Source organism: Podarcis bocagei, assembly GCF_964188305.1.
Source record: "Podarcis bocagei genome assembly, chromosome: 11".
In the NCBI taxonomy this organism is placed as follows: Eukaryota; Metazoa; Chordata; class Lepidosauria; order Squamata; family Lacertidae; genus Podarcis; species Podarcis bocagei.
The window spans coordinates 17279147-17299361 of NC_138136.1; the positions used below are offsets into that span (position 1 = coordinate 17279147).

A 20215-nucleotide genomic window follows, 5' to 3' on the forward strand; every position below is an offset into this window, starting at 1 on the left:
AATGGAAAAAATTTAAGAGCTATCTTAAGGACTACTACAAACTCAACGAATGTTAAAATGTTGTGGTTGCTAGAAGTAACAGGGTACAGGGATACAAGGTTAGATGATAAAGGAGGACTAAGATGACAGAGATTAGAAAGTAACAACTGGGAGTTGCTAGTTCAAATATGGACACTGGGATGCAGAGAGGGGGGGTATGGGGAAGTCCAAGAAAAGAGGTTTATGAAAATATCTTTGAAAGTATTTTGTATGTTTGTTTTGTTTTGTGTTTGTTTGTTCTTTTTAAAAAATGCTGTAAAACCAATAAAAATTTATTAAAAAAAAAAAAAAAAAACTTTTCCAAGTTAGATACAACCAGTGCTTTTTCCCTCAAAAAAATGCTTAGGGGTACTCTTATTGTGACTCAAGAAAATCACCATTTTATAGTTCAAATCAAGAAAAATAAATACAGTAAATAGACAAAAGTACAAAGATTCACAAAATGTTTGGGGGGGGAGCACTGGATACAACTTTATATAATGGCAGAAATGGACATAGATTTTTTTGAAAACAAGGGTGATCTTACGACCAAGTTAATTAAAGCTTTAAAATATCCTGTACTCTTTCAATAAAAGCAAAAAAGGGAGACCAGATATTTTAATGCCACCAGCCTCGCAGATGTGTCCGTGGAGGGGATATATTGATCGAAAGGGTATTGTATTGTAACTGTATTGTAACTTTTGAATAAATGTGTTTTTTAAAAAAGTTAATTACAGCTAATTAATGAGATTAGGTTGGTGGTGCTTCCTGAGGGCACCTCAGATCTCTTTAATGCTAAGGACCAAACTATGTGCGCAGTGTATCCTTGATGCTTCTAAAATGTTCATTGACAGATTTGTGAGAATCTCCTCAGGACCAAAGGCCCTACCATTTTTTAGAAGGGCGTTTTTGAGTTTGATCCATTGTTTATTGGGTTTCCTTCAAGAAATCCTTGGATATCCTCCATATCTTTTATTTTCTACATTTCTCTTCCTATGTTGCTAAGGAAGAATTTACTTATCACAATAATTTTAAGCTTTTTTAAAAAACAAAAAACCCCTTAGCTTTATAAATAATTTGCCTGAACAAAATACTTATTTTTTCTCATTTATGTGTTGACTTTTTTTATTTGTCTTAAGTGGTTAATAATTTTCTAAAAATCTGTTAAGAATAAGAATAATGTTCATTCACTGCATTATTGGTAGTACTGTGCAAGGCACAGGAGGAAACTGCATAAAATCAGCAGTGGGTAACTCAGAAAGGCCTGTTGGAATGAAACAAAAAAATCTCAAGTGCCCTTCTAAATCATTAAGAGAAATCTGGCAGATTTTCCAAGGAGGAATGGTGGCTGCCATCACAAAGAACTTTTTTCCCCTTGTTAATATTTGGTGTGCATAGCTTTCCCTCCCTCTCTCTCTCTCTCTCTCTCTCTGTCTCTCTCTCTCTCTCTCTCTGTGTGTGTGTGTGTGTGTGTGTGTGTAAAAACTATAAAGCAATGTAATATTCGGGGAACCATTTCTTTATTTTTGCCAATCTATTTGTGTAGTAGTAGTGCTCCTTTTGTAATGCTCTTTGGAGAACCAGTTGAAGACCAGGAATCTATTGGGCAAAAATGTTCCTTTCAGCTCTTTGTTGTGTTATCATCCATGCATAAACTCATCCAACTTCTGTTTCTTCTTCTTCTTCTTCTTCTTCTTCTTCTTCTTCTTCTTCTTCTTCTTCTTCTTCTTCTTCTTAACAGCTTTATGACTGGGAAAACAAGTATAAAGCTCTGGAGAAAGAGTTTCAGCAATACAAGGAACAGCAAAGCAGCAAGCCAGAAATCCGACTGCAATCCGAAATAAGTATTCTAACTTTAGAAAAGGTATGTCTACAATTTTATCTGAAGGCTCAGAAAGAATAGCAGCATTTTACAACAGATTAAATGTAGACAGCATGAACAAGAAAAAACAAAACTTGGAATAAACTCCAAATTTAACCCAGCCACAAAATTTGCATCATAAATATAAACAAAACAAAAGAATCCTTCTGGAAGATGCTGTAGCTTTTAAGAGCTTGCCAGGGATAGGAGTTTCACATTCCTTTCCAGTTCATCTGTGGCAGTATTTTCCAGATTTCATTGTTACTGATAACTCAAGCAGAGTACACCTAAAATGAGTTTTTGATCCAGGATAAATTGTAATAAATATTCTTAGACCATTGGTTATCGAGGTACTACCACTGTTGCGTAGGGGGGGGAATGGTAAGCCAAGTTAAGTGTTTGCAAAATGTTCTTAATTCATGGCAGACACCTGTCATTAGATGGACATGAACTCTAGAGCAGTGTTTCCCAACCACTGTTCCGCGGCACACTAGTGTGCCGCGAGATGTTGCCTGGTGTGCCGCGGGAAAAATTAAAAAATTCGAAAGATTTTTTTTTTAAGTCAAATTTTCGATTGGGGCGCCGTCACTAGATGACCCCTGGGGTTCCCTCCCTCCCTCCCACTCTGCGCCTCCCTCCTCCTCCGGGGAGGCCCTTCCTGGCTCTCGGCCAAGGCTTGGCGGCTGCCACTCACTCGCTCGCCCACCCGTCCCTCCATCCCTGCACCCGGCCTCTCCCCCTCCGTCCCCGGCGCGGGGGCTGCCTGGATCCGTAGTCCCCTCGCCCTTGGGCTCCGCGCCCGCGCGGGGTGCGCGAACTACGTTTCCCAGCGTGGCCTGGCGGGCCGGGTGTTTTGTTTGAAGCGCTCTTCTCCCGGCCATGGAATGAGCGCAGCGGCGGCGGCCGGGCGGGCAGGGGCTCTTCCGCGCAGACCCCGCGCAGCCTGCCTGCGCCCCCGTGGAGATCGGGCGGCAGGATGGAGCCCGGGGATCCCCGCGGAGGCGGAGCGGCGGAGGCGGAGGCTGCCCCCCAGGTAGGGCTGCGTCGGGGTTTTTTTATTTTTGCAATGCTGCATCCGCGCTGGAGGGGACGCATCGGACCGCGGGGAGACCCCTTGGCGGGCGTGCAAGGCAATGCATGCGTGCAGGCGTTGCATGGAGTGCAGTGCAATGCAATGGCAACGCGGCGCCCTGCCTGCATGCATGCAACTTTCACCGGCGCTCCGGACTTGGCAGGTGAGGGGGGTCCCCAGTGGGCGGCAGAGAGAGCCGGGAGGGCGAAGGGGAGCCGGGGCGGAGCAGCGCTGCTCCCCGAGCCGAGCCCGGGGGGAAACTTTGGCGTCGTTGCGCCGGGTGTTGGAAGCAGAGGCTGGCGGGGGCCCCTCACCTGCAAAACCTGGTCGCCTCTCATATATTTTGTGCATTGCATTCATCGCCCGCTTTCTCCTCCAAGGAGCTCCCGGGGGCGCGCGTGGTTCTCCCCGTGTTATCCTCGCAACAACAGCCCTGCGAGGTGGGTCAGGCGAGTGGCCCAAGGGAGCACCCAGGGATTGTCCTGGCCAGGTGGGGTGATTTGAACCCTGCTCTCTGCCCGGTCTTCGTCCTCATTTAGCCCCCACATGTGCATGACTGTGCATGACTGAGGTTTCCCCCCCTCGTCTTGGCTATGGTGTGAGTCTGTCCTGTTAATTAATGGGGTTCTGCCTTCGGAGAAGATGAGCCAGCCCTCAAGGAGGTGATTATGTAATTTGCTAGCAATTCATGTCCCTCCCGGCGTGACGCTGCGCGCTGACGTCACGGGGCTGTAATGGTGGTGTGCCTCGAGATTTTTTTCATGAAACAAGTGTGCCTTTGCCCAAAAAAGGTTGGGAAACACTGCTCTAGAGACCCTTCTTGTTGTATCAGTAGCTTCATTTAGACTCTTCTTACTTATGATAGCTTGAGCTTGTTATTTATAAATGTTGCATGTTTGACAGCACTGCGAATGTATGTAGTTTTCAAAATTCTAATCTATGCCTTTGACTCAGAAGAGGTAACATATATCCAGTTTATGAAGAAAAGATTGGGGGATTTTCCTGATAAGCAGTTCTTTATCTCTTTTGGGGTGTGGAATTGGCAAGAGTTAGGAAAAGACTCTTAATAATAAGTTTATTATTTATACTCCACCCATCTAGCTGGGTTGCCCCAGCCAGTCTTGTAAAAGAATGCAGATTTTAAGCTACTGTCTCAAATTCCCAGGCAATAGCTTCAGACTTCATTTTATTGCCCCAGATCTGGTTCCCACAAACATCAGTTTGGATAGTCATATATATTCAATGCATGTATAAGATGCTGCCTTTTTAAAAAACAACAACCTGTGTTACGATGTGATAGAACAACAACCAAAGAAATGAGGACTCTCTGTTCACCAGCCGTTAACCATTAGGATGTCCATACATATGTCCTTGCTTACTCACTCACTAACAGGGTTAGTGAAACTGTACCATTGTAGCTGAAGGTCAGAGACCATGGGAGTTGTAGTCCAGTAACATCTGATGAGTTCCTCACTCCTGCATCTAGAACAATGTTTCCCAAAATTGGGTCTCCAGCTGTTTTGGGACTACAACTCCCATCATCTCTAGCTCACAAGATTAGTGGTCAGGGATGATGGGAATTATAGTCCAAAAACAGCTGGAGACCCAGGTTTGGGAATCACTGATCTAGAAGAAGGTTCTACTTTTTCTCGAGCCTCTGTACAGAGCTTGCAGCTTCAGACATCCAGTTCTAACCAGGGAAATGGAGTTGGCCTGAATATTACTCCTCAAGTCATACTTCCAGATCCTACAGGATTCAGAAGCCCCCAACAGAATAGTTTTATTTTTCATAGCTGAAGTAGAAGCAGTTTACAAGTCCTCCTGGCCTGGCAATGCATAAGAAGACCAGTTAAAGGGGGAAACATTTTCTGCTGCTTTTGAGGGAGCGTGAGTTATTTAATGCAGAGACATGATCTTTCAAACTGAAGACTTAAAAGGTGCAATCTAACCAAACTAAGAGGCACACATTAGCTAGAATTTCAAGGATCAGGCATGCCAAGTCTTGCATCATCAATTAAGCTGAAATATGAACAGCGAGTGATTTTTATATAAAAATGAATGCTATCTTTGAGTCCTTTGAAGATGTTTAAAAATGGTTTACATGAACTGTTTAGATGAACTGTCTCAGACTGCAGACTAATCCAATTTTGCTTTGTTGGACAATAAAAATAAGGCTAATGCTTAAACGAGGATATTCTTGTGCACCACAGTATTTACATCAAATTGTGTTACAGCTTTAGAAGTTACATGCTATATTAAACTATTTTTGTAATACAAGTTTTGTATATTCAATTGCATACAGATTATTCCTACGGTTATAGTGTTTGTTGATAGAGCTCTATTCCTTATTAGGGGGACCTTGAAAGGAAGTTGGAATCGGCGACCAAGGCAAAACTACACTACAAGCAGCAATGGGCACGAGCGCTGAAGGAACTAGCAAGGCTTAAACAGGTGTGTTTAAGATAAATCAGTGGTGGGGAACCTAAAGCCCAGGGCCAGAATGTGGCCCTCCAATCTTCTCTGACTCTTGAAACTCTCAAGAGAACAACAAGAGGAAGTTGCTTCTATATACATTAGTGAACCCAAATCTGCCTTGCTGCGGTGTGCCTACTTAGGAGAAATAACTGGAGATATTAGTGTTTATCAAGGATGCTTGTAAAGATCTTTCATCGTTTGAGAGAAAAACAATAGCTGTCTCAGCTGCTGGCATCTTTTGCAGCCCACAAAAACCAGAGAGGATACTGTGATATTTACACACTTGGAAAATTGTGGCCTAGATGTGCATTTTGCCTGGAGAAAGTAGTTTCTCTTGAGTACGAAGTACATCACAAACATTGCCACATTCATTGCTCAACAACATTGCTCAATGACATCAGTATTTCCACACTGTATATTTTAATTTGAGATTAAGAGATAATGAGTTGGGCTAGTTCACGGTCTCCTAAACCAAAGTCCAGTGGGCCAGAATTGGCATTCATTGATAATGCATCTTAATTGATGATTTCCCTACAAATCCCTGCATTATTTGAAGCACCCGCAGCCTGCCTTCAGATATGGAGCAGGTATTCTTGATCATGGTCAGAGGCTGTGTTACTGTTTTTGATGTTCTATGATTGGCTATAGCAGGAGTGGGCAACCTTTTTGGTTCATGGGCCAAATTTGACAGGTGGGCGGGGGCTGTCTACCTGTCAGTCACCTGACTTCAGAAATGATTTGGGAGGCTGCTTTGAAGTCCCAAAGTTGGGATTTCAAAGCACAAAGCAGGCAACAAAAAAAAGTCAACCTTTGAAATGAAGTGTTGTTGTCGTTGTTGAAATTAGCACCTTGTTGCTTGCTATGTGCTTTGGAAGTGCAGTCAAACTGAGCAGGTTTGGGTGCTCTCCCACACACCCGGACCAAGTAGCATTGCCCTCCTTTTCCTGATGTGAGGTGAGAGAAATCTTGCTTAGTGCTGGGTTTCAGTATGTGAGAGGTTTTCTTGCAGGTAGCTTTTGCATGCACCTGGACCAAGCCGCCATCCCCCTTCTTGGGGAATGGGCAATCCTGCTTAGCACAGGATTTCTGCTTTATCAATGCTTCAAACAGCTGGTTGTCAGGCACTTTGGAAGCCACGCTAGGGGGCTTTAGCGAAACCCTGTCTTTTTTACCTAGCACCGCCCTTATTCATATGACATCTGGAGTAGAGTGGGCAGGTGTCATTTGCCCAAACCGTCCTCATATGCCAAATGAGAAAGCCTAGCAGGCCAAGACTGACCCATGGACTGGAGCTCCCCCACCCATTTCTTGAAAATAAAATAAAAAAGCTTTCCTGAAAAACGCGATGAGGCCATTTCCAAAAGTTAACAAATGCCTGAATGAAAACTTAGGTTATACTTCTCAGTGCTTTTCCCCTTTGAAATAAGACTGTTAAAGCTTGTTTAGAACACGTCAAACATTTAACCTTATTTTGTGCATCTGTGCTAAAGCTAAACTGAAACCCTTTTAAATGAACTGGTCGAAAGAATCCTCCATTGTGTTTTGACTATAAAATTACAAATTTAGAGGCCTTGAGGAATGTTAAGTCTGCTTAAGTTCTGATGATTTGTGTTATTTTTTGTTTAAGTTGGATTAATACCATGTTAATTTCACATTGGTTCTGGTGAATAGCTATGGGGTTGTAATTTGTGCCAGAAACTTGTCACACCAGAGCTCTCTGGAGAACTATACAAAACATTTATGTTGTGAGAATTAGACGCAAAAAGCCGTATCTTGGATTGTTAATAAATGTTAATGACAAAACCCAGCTGGCAAGCCTTTGGAAAGGCGATCAAATGCTTTGTGGCCATTGCCAGAGAAGTGTTTAAACAGATTTCCATTAATCAAAAATAGAAAGTATAGTCAAGCTGTGAATTATAGAATCATGTAAAGCATTCAAGTATTTAGCATAATGCCCCTTTATTCCATGCGATCTTAGTTTAAATATTAGCCCTCTCTGTTCCTTTTACTCAAAGCAGGTAATAGTCCTCTTTCAATGCAAAAACTAAAATTTAAATATAGAAATGCACAGCTACAATCCATACACTCTGAAGATAGCTATTAAAACACAATATAGTATCAACGTGTTATTTCTGGAATCACCTAGTGATTAATAAAAATGGTGGTCAACTAATTATGCGATGGAGAAAGGCTTTTCTTTTCTTTTTTTGAGGTGATGGGAAAGACTTGTACACTGTGCTACGTAAGAACTGTAAGAATGAAGATGATGAGGATCTAAAAATATCTGGGGGCAAAAATATTGCCCCAATATTTTTTTGTGCTAACACAAGGGGATTTCCCTATGCTCCTAATCTCGCTGTTCACAGATCTTCTCCAGAGTGTTAGAAGAAGCCACAGAACAGATTTAGGGGAATACAGCAGAGGAAAGGGAGATGATGTTGCAATGCACAAGGATAAATCCTTATGCTAACAGAACATTCACCTTAGTGCTATGTTGAATATAATTCATGCTTCCCATGGTCCTAGGTTTGGAGGAAGAAAGCAAAGCCAGTGAGAGAACTGTTACACATGGAGAGAGGAGTCTCATGGCAAGAAGATCTGTTTGTTGTTGCCATTCTCTTCCCTCTGATCAGAGACATGGCGCTTTCTTAGCATGTGCTGCCTTAATACTTAATCCCTGACAGTTGCATAGAAGTAATGCAGCTGCTCTATTCTGCATTAAACCCATAGCTGGGGAATGGATGGAAGCTGGCCATAGGGCATTGGAATGCAGGATATTCTGATCCACATGTGAAAGTTACCTACGACAGGGATAAAATAGGAAGGCAGGCTGGTGGTTGTATTCCTTCTTCCAGTCCCCCGTTGCCCAAGTTCTAATACTTTAGCCGAAAGACTGTGGCTCTTAAAGGGCCAGCTCCTTGGGCTGCAGACGAGCCTTCTGCCTTTTCTTGGCCTCTTGCCTGGCACATTCCCTGTGCCATTGGGCAAGTGTAAAGGTAAAGGGACCACTGACCATTAGGTCCAGTCGTGGCCGACTCTTGGGTTGCGGCTCTCATCTCGCTTTATTGGCCGAGGGAGCCAGCATACAGCTTCCGGCTCATGTGGCCAGCATGACTAAGCCGCTTCTGGCGAACCAGAGCAGCGCACAGAAACGCCGTTTACCTTCCCACCAGAGTGGTACCTATTTATCTACTTGCACTTGACGTGCTTTCAAATGCTAGGTTGGCAGGAGCAGGGACCGAGCAATGGGAGCTCACCCCATTGCGGGGATTCGAACCGCCGACCTTCTGATCAGCAAGTCCTAGGCTCAGTGGTTTAACCCACAGCGCCACCTGCATCCCTATGTGAGGTGGACATACTTGCAAAAACTTAAGGCAAATAATTACTTTGTTAGTTGCTAAGGTGCCACAAGACTCATTGCTTTCTTTGCTGCAACAGACTAATGAAACTGTAATGTACATCCTTAGATGAGCACCAAAGTCCACTGCTATTTTGTGCCCTAGGCAAACTCTTGAGTCCTTTTCCCCTCTTCACTCTGCGCATTCTCAGAGGAAGTGTGTTTTCTGTTTGCCCTGCTTCCTCCAGGAGCTGAGGGCTACCTCAAATTAAGCCAGGGTGGGGGAGATCCAGGCAGGAGAACCCCCCTGTGGCATCTCTATGACACAGCCTTTGAAAGACCCCCACCTTGTTTTCCTGCAACCTCCATGCACCCTAAAAATTTTGCCTCCATAGGCAGCTGTGTAGTTTGCCTAGCGATAAGACTGGCTTTGCCAAAGTCTGCCTAAAGTCAAGACTTTACGAGGGAATTTCAGAAGTCAAAAGAGAGCAAATACATATTTTGATATACCGATTTATATTTTAGCTTGAATTTTTGACAATAAGATTACCAATGCTTGTAAATCTGAGAAGTCCAAAATTGGAGAACTGCAGCAATGTTGCAATGCAGTTGTAACTAGAAAGAATGTTGCAATTCAGCTTTTGGTGATTACAAAAGGATCTGTCTGGATTTCGAATGTTTCTGTATAAACTCAAAAGTATGTGCATTTGAGATAAGTGGTTATTAGAGAGTTTAAGTCTTACCATTTTTGTACTCTGTGTGGATTTGTTCACAGCAAAACTAGTGCATTTGTTTTAAACAAACACAGACTTTATTGGCTGACACTGGCTCTATCTTGTCCAGCCTCCTGCTTATCCTCTCAAGGTAATTAATGTGATTAATTTACAAGTAATTTAGCCAAGGAGAGGATGTAAATCTTTGCTTTAAAAAACAGTTAGAAGTCCGAGCCTCGGTTAAAAACTGTGTCTTGAAACCATCCAGACCCTCCTACTGAGTTGTCAGCTCTGGGTTATTTTCAGAAAACTGGAGTTGAGTTCCTTCGCTTCAGTCGTACGTTTTTTCCCACAGACTTGCTTGGTATGTACAAGTGGGAGAGTGAATTGTAGCCGCTATTTAGCCATTGTTTAGTCTAGTGTGTGTATGTCTACATCTTCCCTCTGGATTTATAAGCTGCTATGACAAAATAAAGATTGTTCTCCTTTGATTGAGGAGCCTCTTAGCTATAGCACCTGGCAGAATGCAAGGGTTATTTTGTAGATTGATTAAAAAAAAATTAGTGATTTACTAATTTTTTAATATTGGTGATTTACTATTTTTTTTACTTTTGTTGCTGTTGTAGAACTTGGAGGCCAAGAGTTTAGACAGTATTGATTTGTTTATTGGGAGTTGCATAGAATCATGGATTTGTAGAGTTAGAAGGGAACCATGTCAGGTCCAATGCCATGCCCTGAAGAAATCACAGTTAAAAAAACAACAACCTGATAGATGGAATTCAAACTCTGCTTAAAAGCATCCAATGAAGGAGAGTCCATCAGCTTTCAAGGTAGTCCATTCCACGGTTGAGTACCATGTTCATACGGTGTCTCCTTGTAATTTGACATTAGGGATTACAAAGTTCCCTTTCTATGTTAAGTATCTGTTGTCAGTGGCTGCTATTGGGAAATTTTCTTCTGCGCTGGACATGAGAGAGTTGTGATCAACAACTCAAGTATCTTGGTTGTGCCTTCCTCCTGGGAAATGCAGACACAGAACTCAACTTCTTCGCATGGCAACAGTTCTTCCCACTTTTCAGAACTGCTATAAAATGACGAGAGGAGTTTTTAGCTTTTGCATCTGAAAATAGGAGAAAATATCATAAATTTCAGCTCTTCATGAGGTGGATATTAGTAAGGAAAACGATTCTCAATGAAGGATTTTATGTGCCTCTCCAAAGAATCTAGATACGTATACTTAGACTATATAGGTGTTTGGTTTGTGAACAGCAGTGTACCGTGGCTATTCAGATATAACAGACTCCAGAGAACCTAGAGCAGTAGATAAATATTTTCTATCAATATGTGGTTAACATAATCAAGGTAATTACTTACTAATGGGATCATTGAAATTGTTCTCAAGGGGTCATTAGACACACACTCTCTGTGCTAGGACTGTATGGAAGCAAACTATTACAACCCACTTTTTGTATTTCTGTAGCTCTAAATACAGTATGAGGTTGCTGAAGGATGACTTGATTATTGTAGTTGTCTAGACTTGTGAAATCCAAGCTGCTTGATGCTTAAGTGATCTGAGGATCAGTTCAATAATACGTTGCAGGTGATGCCAGGATGCCCCTTCTGAACTGTTTACTACTTTGCTGGTACCCTAAAAACAGTGGTGCCTCATAGACATTCAGGCTAGCTAGTTGCCTCCGAATGAGGCCAAGTATGGCTAGAAAGATCAAAGATCATTGCTTTTGTTTCTGATGTTTTTAATCTGTTATATATTGGTTTTATGGTTCTCTTTTGTAGGCTATCTTGAAAACCTAGATTAATAAAATTATGTTTTTTTCTTTTTCTTTTAATTTTTTTTTTAAAAAGACAGTAAATTCACAAAATAAAAGGACACCTAATAGTTTATACTGAAAGGCCTGGGCAAATGAAAAGAGCCTTTCTGGGAAAAGTGCTCCACAACCAGGGTGCCACAACAGAGGAGGCTCTTCCCCTGGAATCCACTGTCTGCACCGCAGAAGATTCAGGGATTTGGTGAAGGGCCTCTGTGAATTATCCTATAACTTGGACATTTTCATGTAGATTAAGGCAGTCCTTAGGGTATATGGATCCCAAGCAGTTTTATTTAATGTATTTATTCAAATTATACAAATATTTATATACAGTGGTGCCTCGCAAGATGAAAATAATCCGTTCCACGAGTCTCTTCATCTAGCGGTTTTTTCGTCTTGCGAAGCAACCCTATTAGCGGATTAGCGCTATTAGCGGTTTAGCGGCTATTAAAGGCTTAGCAGCTTAGCGGCTAAAAGGCTATTAGCGGCTTAGCGGCTTAGAAAGGGGGGGGGAGTGAAAAAAATCGCAAGACTCGCAAGACGTTTTCGTCTTGCAAAGCAAGCCCATAGGGAAATTCGTCATGCAAAGCGCATCGAAAAACGGAAAACCCTTTTGTCTAGCCGGTTTTTCGTCTTGCGAGGCATTTGTCTTGCGGGGCACCACTGTACCGCTGTATCATAAAGATACATCGCAGCGGTTTACGGCAATATAAAGCACAAAACCGAGCAATGAAATCATTAAAAAAGATCAAAGATACTTGAGGGCAAGGAGAACTGTACAACTTGCATGAAGCAGACAAGAATGTTTAAAGATGAATTTCAGATGGCATGCTTTTCAGTAATCTTACATAACCATTACAGCAAAACACTGGTGCTACATTCCATGGAAGTCCATTGTATGAGGCTGAGGTATCTGAAAGAAGTTTGAATGAAGCAGCTCCCATTTCAATACCAAACATGGATAAAGAATCTTTTCTACCCCAAATTCGACCGGCAAACAGTTCATTTTTTTTACAAGCCTCTGAGCTAATCATCATAAATCATGTGTTTCAGATCATCATAAATCTTGTGCGTTAGACATAGGACTGTAGTATGAGAATCATTCTCAAACTATGAAGCATGTAAAATATTTAAAATAAAAAATTACTTGGTGCTCTCACAAGAATGTTTATATGTAACCTTGTGTCGTGGCTTGGACACCTGTCATGATTTCTACAGATATCTTTCATTGGGTTCTGTGAAAATTACCTTAGGCTTTATACAGCATAGTAAATGCTTTTCTTTTCTCATTAGTGTCTGAAATGTGCATAGAAACTGGTACAGAAAACAAGTTGTCTTGGTTGTGGAGAATTAAGATTTTAACCACCTTTTAGTGTCAAATAAATGTGGTTTCTAACATAACTAATTCCCAATATAAAACCAATGCAAGTTTAAAGTTATTAAACATCATAAAATGCAGTTCACTAACTCAAACAATAATACCGTGTTTAGCCCTGTAACAATAGTAAAATTGGAATTATAAGGTGGAGTAGTCTCATATATTCAGCTACCCAATATTATCCTCATTCAGGCTGGATTTTGGTAACCTTCCAGCGGTTTGACTCACTCCTCCATTGTCTCCCGACAACAAGGTATCTTTAAAGAAAACATAGGAACTGGAGTCTAGTGATCCATGTTTTTCTCAAAAAAGACACCTTCTCTAATTGATTTACAGAAAACTAGCCTATATCAAGCTACTTCCTACATTTAATCAAAACATCTTCTTTAGGTTTGCCGTCTTTGCCTCAACTCGGCACCATAATAGCCCATAGGGCCCTTCAACTACTCACCCAAGCTTGAGTCAGTAATCTTATCAAATTGGCTTTTGATAGGACAAAATAATATAGAGGTCAGCAAACTTACTGCACCTCAGGCTGGTGCCTCCAGCGCCGAGAGGGCGGGGGAGCGTGTGCCCATATGCGTGCGCACATGCTATTTCCGGCACACTTCCGGGTAGGAGGAGCACCGGAAATAGCTTATGCGCATGTGCACTGGCCTCCGACCCGGATGTGCACCAGAAATAACACTTGTACATGTGCAAATAACACTTGCGCATGCGCACAAGCTATTTCCAGTGCTCCTCCGATCCGGAAGTGGGCAGGCACGCAGTGCAGTGCAGCGCTGCGCCGGTAAGAGTGGGCAGCGGGGGTCACCGTGGGCTGGATAAACGAGTCCCTCGGGCCTTATCCAGCCTGTGGGCCATAGTCTGGGGACCCCTGAAATAATAGATTTACAGAGTGGTTCTACTTTGATGGGAAGGCGAGAATCTGTGACAAAGTAAATGCCTGGCTGGACTTGAGTTGGCTAGGACAGAAGGTGAAAGGGGGCTTCTCCCTCAATAATACCAGTGCTCTTGTTTCATTGGGGTTTCCCCCCCCCCCCCAGTCTTCCTCCCATTACTTCCTCTAGGGCTGGCATATTCCCCCCTCCTTCTTATGCACCCTTGTGCCATCAGATCACTGATTGGAGAGGCTGAGTAGCTATGTTGTTTTCTGTGACCTCAACATGAGACATCCAAATCTCTCTCTCTCTCTTTGCATATGGATGGGGAGATGCATGCACAGAGTATATGATTTTTTTCCCCTTTCTCATTTAGGACTTACGTTGGTAGGGGACAGGATATAAGTCAAAGCTTTTTTCTAACTTAATGGTGTTTAATATACACACTTAGTACAACTGAAACTGTGTTGAGTGTGCTCCTATGGAGAGGCAGTGATGGGGTCTTATGAGTACAGCGTAGTCTACTGGATATCCCCCACCCCCGCTATTAATGTGTGTTACCGTAATCTTAAAATTCTCTCCAACTATCAGACTGTGTCATTGTTAGAAAGTCCAGAAGGCACTTGTAATCACTTTCCAGTTTTGATAGCAACGAGAGACCATTTGAAAATATGACATAAGCCTCTGTGTATAGTCAAGATGATCCAGCGTGCTTTCAGTATTTTCTGTCTCCTCTTTTAAAACAAAGCACTGGCTATTATCTAATGTATATCTGTCCTAGTTTAATGTGCTTGTTTTAAAGTTTCATTTGTGGGCTAGCAACAGAGCTGCATCATGCACAGCTAATCTAGTGTGGAGGTTCGCATATTATTGCTTAAATTTGGTATTTATTTTATTCCTCACCATTGTCAGTCTTAGTGGATACAACTTAGTTGACCCTTCAGTAAAACTGCTCCGGTGCTTCAGTCATTCGTAATAACCTACTGCCTTTTCCTACTTATTGAGCAAGATTTGTTGATGCTTCCTTGATGCATATTATTTCTATGGCTCTTCCAAACTGGAGGTGTCGTATATCGAGTTGCAGTGCATTTACTCAATTTGATCTTTGTCTAATGCCTGTAAACTACCTCTGTAGGAAAGTTACCCCGCAGCAATATTTTCCCTGTGTTGGAAAGACAAAGAGATCTCAATCCACACACAAACTAGGTAAACTGTAAAAAAATAAAATAAATGTGTACATCTGTGGGAGATTAAATGTAGATGGCTTGGCTTTTCCTTAGCGTGAGCAAGAGAGTGCCATGGCCCGCCTTAAAAAACAGCAGCAGGAGCTTGAGCACATGAGACTTCGATATCTGGCAGCAGAAAACAACGAATTGGGGAAGGCGCAACGGCAAGAGCTAGAGGATATCAGAAATGAACTGAACAGGTATTGTACCATTTGTTGGATTTTTACCTCTGCTGCTGAATAGGTGAAGGTTCAGCTAAGTCAAATTTAATTGGCTGTCAGTCCAGTAAAGGAACACAGCTTTCTGTCCCTTAGGTAATATTTGCCCATTTATAAAATATAACAGTCTTGTATTATAGGAAATCTATGCCAAAGGCCACCAGACCCAGTTTTTTATCTTGACTGTAGCTATTACAGCAAGCTTTTCTTTTTTACCTCTTGTTCTAAGCAAACCTGTTTGCTGCATAAAAAGACACATTAATGGTGCCTGCTGTCAGCTCCCTAGCGAGCATAACACTTTATATTTTAAATGGTTCGGTACTTCCTGTACCTTTTGACCTTGTGTCTTCTACGTGTTTTCAAACAGTTTAATTCTTGTTAAAAATCACTCAAAAACATAGGCACTGGGTCAAAAAACATTCTTGTCTCCCAGCAGTAGGCTTATGCAACAAAGTAAGCATGATGACTCTTCCCGTTGGATAATCGGATTTGTTTCTTTTCTGTTCAGTTTGCTTTTCATTTCCATTAATTTTAGTGGGCCATTTGCTTCTCCAATACGGATGATCAGGATGCAAAACGCATCTGCTGAATTTGCTTTGATTTTCCTCCTTAGATTGAAACAGGAAGAAGAAGACAAAAAGCAGTCGCCAGATCCCCAAGAGGTTTTGGGGTTGCAGATGCAAAATTCTCACACGCGGCAAGTAGATGAGAGTTTAGATGACTACCTTGCACGCCTGATAGAGGAGAGGGATACCTTGCTGAGGACAGGAGTGTATAGCCACGAAGACCACATTGTGAATGAACTTGATCGCCAGATCAGCGAGGTGCTCACCAAAAGAAGCAGAAGCAAATACCCAAACTTGCAGAACTGATTTTTGTTTTTCAGTAAAGTAAAGCATGGCTCGGGTCTCTGCCGAGACCCTGATCCCAAAGGACTTGTGTGTATGCTCTGCTTTGTCTTCCAAGACTTAACTGTGGCCCTATTCTACTATCTGAGGTCTTTGAGAGAAGAGTATCAGTTGAATTTTTGACCATTTACATGTGTTTGTATATATTTAAATATTTCAATTTTTTATAGATGGTTGAACATTCTATCTCTCTTCCCCCCCCCGCACAGTTGTCTAACTTGTTTTATTTATAGAATCATTTTTAACTCCAGTTCTACATTTCTGTATAGCATTTTTGATTATGCGTTTGATAGGTATCTTGCCTGCTTGCTTTTTAATAGAATTATATCAAAGCACAATTTCAATAAAATTGCACAAGGAAAAAGGGCCTGCAATTATCATTTTTAAAATCTAACTTTCATTGTGCTGTGTCACCTTGGAGACTATGTTCAACAAAGTATAGATTATTTTCAATAAACCACTAAAATTGCCGTTCATTTGGTCAAATATTTAACCATGTATGATGAAATTTTCTGAGTACATATTTTCAGTTGAAATGAATGATGCTTATTAATGACACAGGAGTGTGATCCATCATGCACTGGTGCGTCTCTCACCAGCTTACTTTGTACAGCTCTGAAGTTAATGGGTGGAAGAGCACCACAGACATGTTTGCTAGGTCTGTGCCCAAGATTTTAAGCATCTGTGTCTGTTCCAATGCACATCTGTCAAAGGAGACTCTACTGTTAAATAACAGTAGACACAGTTAACAGACATTTTAGCCCTTTGATAATGTAATATTTCTCTACATCAATATTATATCGATGGAGGAAAATTTGTACATTTTTAATTGCACAAAGGGTTGTGTGGGCGGTTTGTGATTGGAAGGCTGCTGCGTGTACGGGTTTTCTAATCCATGTACCTCCAGTAGGAAAGAAACACCCTGCGATTAGGAGGTTATTATCCACACATAGAATCATAGAATTGTAGAGTTGGAAGGAACCCTGGGGGTCATCTAGTCCAGCCTCCTACAATGCAGAAATATATGCAACTGTTCCATACGGGAATCAAACTTGCAACCTTGGCGTTATCAGCACCACACTCTTAACCATCCGAGCTATTGAAGAATTGGACATCAATCTATATGGAGATTCTACTTGGTTCGAGAAAGAACAGTGTATGTATCAATCCGTAAATGCATTGATGAATCATTTGAGATACTTGCCCCCCCTTTTTTAAAAAGCACCTTAAGAGTGATGTACTGTATATACTCGAGGAAAAGCCGACCCGAATATAAGCCAAGGCACCTAATTTTAGCACAAAAAACTGGGAAAACGTATTGACTCGAATATAAGCCGGTTCACCACACCACAAACCTGGTGGTGGCAGCAGCGGCAGAGGAAGAACAAGCAGCCTCCGCTGCTGCTGCCTGCCTCACTCGGGTAAAAGCTATGGGGGGCTTTTTCAGCATTAAAAATGTGCTGAAAAAGTCGGTTTATACAGTGGTGCCTCGCAAGACGAAAAGAATCCGTTCTGTGATTCTCTTCGTCTAGCGATTTTTTCGTCTTGCGAAGCAAGCCCATTGACGGATTAGCGGATTAGCGCTATTAGCGGCTTTTAGCGGCTTATCTGCTGATCGGATCAGCTAATTAGCGGCTTAGAAAAAGGGGGGGAAGGGGAAAAAACCAGCAGGAACTCACAAGACATTGCCGTCTTGCGAAGCAAGCCCATAGGAAATTCGTTTTGCAAAGCACCTCCAAAACGGAAAACTCTTTCGTCTAACGAGTTTTCCGTCTTGCGAGGCATTCGTCTTGCGAGGCACAACTGTACTCGAGTATAAACGGTACATAAACATTTATATTCCTTCAAGAAGTAGATAGCTTTCTGCCAGTTCAAAATCTGAAAACAAGTGATACTTCAAAATAGAGCAATTATTAAGTGTTAAATATTTGTTAATAATTTTTTTTTATGTTGTGATGACAGTAAATCGAGTTATGCTAAAAAAAAAAAAGTATATTCCGTGAAACATACTTAATTGCCCCAATTCAGCATATGAGAAATGACTAATGGAAAGCGGCTTAGACATTGATTCAAGATTAGTACATGTAATAGGCTGTTCAGATTTTGCTTGTGGAAGTGCCCATCTCTGACAACAAATAAACAAAAACCAGCAACACAATTCTTCTATTGGGAAAATTCTCTCCACTTCTCAGTTGTTTGTATTTGTATTAGAGACTATATATTGACCTTGTCTCTAATGCAGGTCTGTATAAGGTTTGTAGCTGTGCAACAAGTGCAAAGTAATTAATGTGAAGCAAATTTCCTTACTAACTTAATCTTTCAAAGGTCCAAGATGGGTGGGTGGGAGGTTTGTTGATTTGAATATATTATTATCATTATTATTATTAATTTATTTATACCCCACCTGTCTGTCTGGGTTTCCCCAGCCACTCTGGGGGGGGCTTCCAACAAAAGATTAAAAATACATTAAAATATCAGTACAGTGGAATGTGGAAATAAATAAAATAATGTAGAAATACATTAAAGCATCAGAACAGTGGTAGCTTGGGTTAATAACTTAATTCATTCCGGAGGTCCATTCTTAACCTGAAACTGTTCTTAACCTGAGGTACCACTTTAGCTAATGGGGCCTCCCGCTGCTGCTGCTGCGGTTCGATTTCTGAGGTAAACTTCAGAAGTTTCCTGAGGTAAACTTCTTAACCCGAGGTACTATTTCTGGGTTACCAGAGTCTGTAACGTGAAGCATCTGTAACCTGAAGCGTCTGTAACCCGAGGTACCAGTGTAATGAAAAGCTTCCCTAAACATTATACAATATTAATTGTATGTTTATTGAAATACATACTAGCAACCACTGCTGTTTGTGGCAGGAAGGCAAACAGGAGAGACTTCAGTTCCCTCACTATTTACAGCTACCGCCTCCCTCCTGCCAGCTTCGTATCTGCTGAGGCTCTCACCATTAGGCAAGCCAGCCCCAGCCTCTGAGACCCACTGTGTGACTTTTACACCTGCAGCCAAGCTACGTCTTCTGGCTGCAGCAACACCCATAAAGCAGAGGCAATTTTGGAAGATGCACAGGTGAAGATATTTAGAAGTCGGAGAATGGACACAGCTGTGGATTCTGAGTTGTAGTTCAGGACCATTGCATTTTATCTTAAAGAGAAGTTGGTCCAAACTGATTCCCCCCCCCCCCAAAAAAAAAGTAACACAGATTTTTGTTACAGCAAGTCTTATGTATTCCTTTTAAAAAATTAAATAATGACATTCTAGCACTGGGAATAATTAATGTCTGCTAAAGCAAAAAAATAACTTGCAAATATTAATTATGGCTGCTTTAGTGCTTCACTAACATGTGACCAGAGGAAATGCCCGATAAATCTGGAATATTCTTTTACAAGAGTGTTAAATTCTGCCAAGCCAAAATAGCTGGTCATAAACTCGGTTTGCTGTTGCCTTTCAAACACTAGAGGGGGCCTTAACATTAAATAACAGCGGTTTTTTAAAAGCCCGAAGGTGTTTTAATTAAATTCATATTCAAAGGTAAGATATGTAGTGTATATATTTTAAAAAATATATATATCCCCTTTGCTTTGCTTACAAAAGTCAGTTATGAGCAACTTCTCTTCTGTGCTTTTAAGACAAAATGCAATGCTCCTAAACTGCAAATAATCATCGACAGCTGTGCCCATTCTCCTACTTCTAAATATATCCACCTGTGTATCTTCCAAACATATCCAGCACCCAGTTCCAAACTTTGACCTCTCTTACTTGAATCTCCTACAGAGAAGGAACGGAAGCTGGGACCAGCCTGTGTTCTCTGCCTTCTCCCTGCAACAGGTGAGGCATAAAGAAAATCCTTAATAAAAAGTATTTAAATAACAATTTAAGAAACTGATCCTCTTAGGGGATGTGAACTGGTCTTATCCAGGGGAGGGGGAATCGCTATGTATTTTGGGTGAAAATGTTTTGCAATTGCTGGCATGCTTTTGCTAAGGGTTGAGAGATTTAACACAGAACACAGTAGCAGTAGTGACTGCTAGCATTCGTAATTATGGTTGTTTTCTTCCTTTGTGTTTGTGTTATCCCAAAAGTAGATATTATTGTTATGACTTCTACATTGTTGAAAACATGTTGGCTATACCTGTTACATTCTGGGCAACCGAACAGCATTGAAATGGAGGAAACGTTTTTGTCACGAGACACAAACACACACATAGGCACATTTCGATTTTTATCTCCATTGCAAGCAACCAAACTCATACGTGCATGAAGATGAGAAGCAGGCCAAGAAAAATCCTTGTTGT

At 41.5% G+C, this 20215-nt stretch overlaps 1 protein-coding gene across 1 annotated transcript in view; it reads left to right on the forward strand.

Moving 5' to 3' along the window:
* The window catches only part of CEP120 (centrosomal protein 120), a 40891-nt gene extending 24508 nt beyond the window's left edge, over window positions 1-16383 (forward strand). Inside the window, exons 17-20 of the mRNA XM_081213593.1 lie at window positions 1760-1882; window positions 5304-5402; window positions 14842-14987; window positions 15619-16383. Of these exons, the coding sequence (XP_081069719.1) occupies window positions 1760-1882; window positions 5304-5402; window positions 14842-14987; window positions 15619-15877 (627 nt within the window). The 3' untranslated portion in view covers window positions 15878-16383. The remainder of the gene's footprint in view (window positions 1-1759; window positions 1883-5303; window positions 5403-14841; window positions 14988-15618) is intronic.
* The last annotated feature ends 3832 nt before the right edge of the window (window positions 16384-20215 follow it).